This window comes from Lipotes vexillifer, unplaced genomic scaffold (assembly GCF_000442215.2).
Source record: "Lipotes vexillifer unplaced genomic scaffold, Lipotes_vexillifer_v1.1 scaffold394, whole genome shotgun sequence".
NCBI lineage: Eukaryota > Metazoa > Chordata > Mammalia > Artiodactyla > Lipotidae > Lipotes > Lipotes vexillifer.
Genome location: NW_006791731.1, coordinates 1,161,565 through 1,166,024, shown reverse-complemented (window position 1 = coordinate 1,166,024; position 4,460 = coordinate 1,161,565). Strand labels below are relative to the sequence as shown.

The 4,460-nt window shown below is 64.2% G+C and overlaps 1 protein-coding gene across 1 annotated transcript in view; it reads right to left on the bottom strand.

Annotated features, from left to right (window-relative positions):
• Window positions 1-4,460, bottom strand: part of ZC3H3 (zinc finger CCCH-type containing 3) — an 88,331-nt gene that overhangs the window by 22,201 nt on the left and 61,670 nt on the right. Inside the window, exons 6-8 of the mRNA XM_007464572.1 lie at window positions 2,197-2,239; window positions 1,961-2,122; window positions 1,809-1,878 (exon numbers count right to left, since the gene is read on the bottom strand). Of these exons, the coding sequence (XP_007464634.1) occupies window positions 1,809-1,878; window positions 1,961-2,122; window positions 2,197-2,239 (275 nt within the window). The remainder of the gene's footprint in view (window positions 1-1,808; window positions 1,879-1,960; window positions 2,123-2,196; window positions 2,240-4,460) is intronic.

Below are 4,460 nucleotides of genomic sequence, written 5' to 3'. Positions count from 1 at the left end.
CCGGGACCCCAGGGCCCCACCCAGGGCTCCACCGCCAGGCATGAGCCACACACTGCCTGTGGAAATAAACACAGTGCTGGCCAGCAGGAGGGGCCGCCCACCCTGAAGTCAGACCCTCAGCCTCCCCAGAAGGTGTGGTCGCCCGGGCAGAGCTCATCTGCCCTCACATGGTCCAGATGAGGATACTGAGACGGGGGACCCAGCCCAGCAGGCTGGCTCAGGCCCAGATGTGCTGTCACCTGAGTCCATCACCTGCCCCGAGCCTGCCTGGTTTCCAGGGTGTAGGGCTGGGGTGGCATGGGCCAGGAGGAGGTTGGTCTAGAAAAGCAGGGCTTGGGGGTAGGAGCGAGGCAGCGCATGGGGGCTCTAGGTGGGGTGTCAGCCCATAGGGCCTGAAATCCAGCAGAGTTTCCAGCTGCCTGATGCGTGGACACCTGGCAGCGTCCATGAACTGGAGACCTGACTTGGCCTGGTGAAGCCTGGCCACGGGGCTCTGCTGAACACTGAACGCAGGCGGGCACCGTGGAGGACTGGTGCAGGGGGCAGGCTCCCAGCATCCTGGCCTGTTGGCAGGTGGGCCCAGGGGAGACCTGGTGGGGGACACAGGCTGGGCAGCCCCCCTTCTCCCCCCGTGGGGGGACTGAGGCCTGAGGGCCAGCAGACAGCGGGAGGGGAGGGTGTGTGCCTCTGAAGTCGCCCAGGCTGACTCCTCGGTTGGGGCCCCCCAGGGTGAGGCCAGCCTCCTGGCGGGATGGAACCTTGCCAGGAGCTCACACGGCTGTCACCCTGTAGGTCTCACACCTTCCACAGGCCTGACACCTCTCAGGGGCCTCCTCCCTCCGCTGTCAGACCTGCCTGCCCTGCCCACGTGGTCCCCGGGCACCCCCCACTGCTGGCCTATCCCGGCCGGGCTCCTCACTGCACCCCACTGGACTCCCGCCTGCCTGCAGTGGACACACAAGAGCTTCAAAAAGCCACTTTTCTGGGGAGAGGCGTGGGGTCGGGGGGAGCTGAATACGACTACAGCTGAGGAGGGAAGGAGAGAAAGCAGAGAAACAAAGGGTGATTTAGCGAGGAGACTATTTTTAATTGTCTTTTAACTGCAGCGCAGAAGGGAGCGGCCGGCCTGGGGCTGGCAGTGCTGCGGCTGCAGACAATTCCCTTAATGTGCGTTTTGATACAGGACCCAAATTAGCGCTAATAAAAAGGGGTAATAAAACCAACTCTTGCACCAAACGGAACTCCTCTAGCTGTCAGCATCATTATCAAGAGGAAACTGCCTTCTCATTTCAATTAACCTTGTTTGCACCCAGCACATCCACACAAATAACAATAACATTAATTCAGGGCGCTGGTGCGGGGCTTCTGCGTTAGACAGCTCAGAGCCTGCACCAGCTTTGGAGCCGGAGCTAATGAACCCGAAACTCGACGTGAATTTCCAAATTGCTCACAGCAGAGTTTCGAAGCTCTACTAGGGAGAAAAATGCTGATTCTTTTCAAGTTCCTCAAGGGGAAAAGCTGCAGCAGCAGCACCGCCTCCGCCTGATCCCACCTCCCCTGACCCGCTGCAGCCCCCGCTCCGCACGGTGGGCGGCCCCCTGGCCAGCACTGACCCCTGACCTCAGAGCTCCCCGCACTGTGGGCGGCCCAGCTGTGCGCCCCACCTCCGCCACGGCCCAGCCCCACAGAGCTGCCCCTCGCCAAGCCCAGGGGCACCTAGGGGCCACCGGGCACGTGGCGGGACGGAGGGGCAGAGCCTCCAGGTCCCACCCCCGGCCCACGGGCGCAGGGGACAGGGGAGAACTCACCTTCTCCTTGGAGACATGGTGGGAGAAGGGGCAGGTCCCGTCCGTCTTCTTGCACGTGCCCCGAACAAACCTAGGCAAACAGAGAGGGTCTGAGGGGCGAGGAGCCCGGGGCAGCCCCCACCCCACCCGCAGGGAGGCCCCAGTGGGCGCACCTGGTGCACACGGCCACCTTCTCGGGGTCGTGGATGTAGGGGCAGTGCTCGCCGCGGTTGCACCTGCCGAAGCGGTTGTAGTACATGCAGTACTCCTCCTTCCTCCGCCGCCGCCTCTGCCGCGCCTGCCGCACGATGGCCAGGCTGCGCTGCACGGCCCGGCTGGGGAGGGGGCAGACGTCCGTGAGCCCCGGGAGGACGGGGAGCATCCCTGCCCCCAACCCCAAGGGACGTACCTGGCCAGGGAGCGGCTGCAGCTGCTGGCAGGGTCCAAGCGGCCTGTGGGGGGGAGAGGCCGGGTCACTCCAGGCCCACCGCCCCGGCTCTGCCCTCTCCCTGCCCACCTGCCTGGCACCGGCCCCCTGGGATGCCCCACCCTCAGCTCGGGCACTGCCGCCCCTCCAGGAAACCGCTTGCCCTCCTGGGCCCCTGCCAGGCCACCTCCCAGCCCCGTGCAGGGGAGAGGCCGAGGCGAGACGGCAGAAGCGGACGGGGACGAAGGCTCAGGGACCAGGTCTGGTGGCACAGCTCCCCGAGGCCACCCTGGCTGCCGGCCAGTGGTCTTTTTTTTTTTAATTAATTAATTTTTGGCTGCGTTGGGTCTTCGTTGCTATGCATGGGCTTTCTCTAGTTGCGGCGAGCGGGGGCTACTCTTCGTAGCGGTGCGCGGGCTTCTCACTGCGGTGGCTTCTCTTGTTGCGGAGCACGAGCTCTAGGCACACGGGCTTCAGTAGTTGTGGCTCATGGGCTCAGTAGCTGTGGCTCGCGGGCTCTAGAGCGCAGGCTCAGCAGTTGTGGCGCACGGGCTTAGTTGCTCCGCGGCATGTGGGATCTTCCCGGACCAGGGCTCGAACCCGTGTCCCCTGCGTTGGCAGGAGGGTTCCTAGCCGCTGCGCCACCAGGGAAGCCCCTGGCCAGTGGTCTTGTCTCAAGGCAAGTGGTCCCAGGAACAGTGGGTGGTGGGGCTTCCCCGCCACCTCCCTCTGCCTGGAGAACACAGGGACGCGTGACCTGGAAATGCCACCTGGCCCTGCTGTAGCTAAGAATAGCTTATTTAAAGCGTCATAAGATAAAAACGAAAAAGACATGTATGGCCACAAATCCTGAAGTCCTCACTCCCAGGCCCCGAGGGAGCCGTGTGCCGACGGCGGCCTGTGCCGTGTGGCTGGAGGCCCTGGCGGGTACCCGCTCTGCACAGTTTCGGAGGCACCTTGTAAGACACTCCTCAAAACCCCAAGGGCACAGACCAAGCAAGGCCTCTCTGAGGTCACTGATTGTGGCCTGAAGGGGAGTTACTCACAAAGTGGTCAGTGGCGACAGGAAGGGAACAGGTGGATGCTCAGCCAGGGCAGCTGGGGTTTGTTGGGTGGGGCTGGGCCCTGGGGGCAGGGGATGCGGGGCAGGCGGGTGGCACTGTCTTCTGCAGTGTGAGCTCAGCCTACAGAAGGGGCATCCGGGCTAATACACGGCTCCCGCCTGCCTTTTTGATACCAGGTCACTCCCCAGGACCAAGGCGGGCCAGGCAAGGGTGAGAGCTGCTCAGGATGGCCACAGTTCCTCAACACACACATGACCCTTCCCAGACCAGATCCGGTTTCCCACAGGCAGCTGCTGAAATGGATCTGGCAGCAGGAGGCACGAGTGACATCACTCAGAAATTCTAGGGACTTGAGGCGGTGACAAAGCATCCCAGGTTTAAAAAGGGACGCCCCCAAGCTGCCTGGCCCTGAGCTCCCCCCCACCGGAGCCGGAGCCGCGTGGGAGGCCTGGGCAGGCGGCCCTCCTGTCACCTGTAGGGCCCTCTCCCTGGCTCGCCCCAGGGCGTCCTTTCCCAGGGCCCGCTCAGCTTGGTCTCCCGAGCTCCACACCCAGTCACACCAGTGTTCTGACACTTCACTCGGCCTGTCCAAACCCAAACCCCTTTGCGCCCCACAGGCCGGACCCTGAGATGCCCTCCTCCACAGCCCACCCTCTCTCTGCTAAGCCCTGACCGCTCCCTGGACGCTCTGTGAGCCCGTTCTGGGCCAGTGCCCTCACTGCCCTGCTGGAGCTGCCCTCTGGCCAGTGTCCGCCCTCCTCTGAGCCTCAGTCTCCTCAAGTTAAAAAAGGCGGCTCCAGGGCTGTGCCGCGAGACCCCCGTGGGAGGGAAGTGCTCTGCACGGTGGCCCAGGCGGCTGCGATGACACAGAAGGGAGAGAGCGGGCTCAGAGCGTGAGGGTTGGTGGGGAGGGGGTCTTAGGACGGCTCCAGGCCATACTGGAGTCTGGTTTCCAGGCCGGGGACACCCATCCTCGGGGTGGCAGTGGAGGCCAGTCCAGATGGCACGCGGTGGCCCTCCACCTGCCAGCCTGAGGGTGACAGTGCAATCTGATCACTGTCGGTGAGCGCGGCTTCCGGGGCAGTCACCCAGGCTGCCAGTGACGCTGTGGCGCCATCTGCTCCCGCCAGGGACCGCTGGCGTCATGTGCCTGCCTGTCAGACCGGCCGGCAGGCCTGGCCT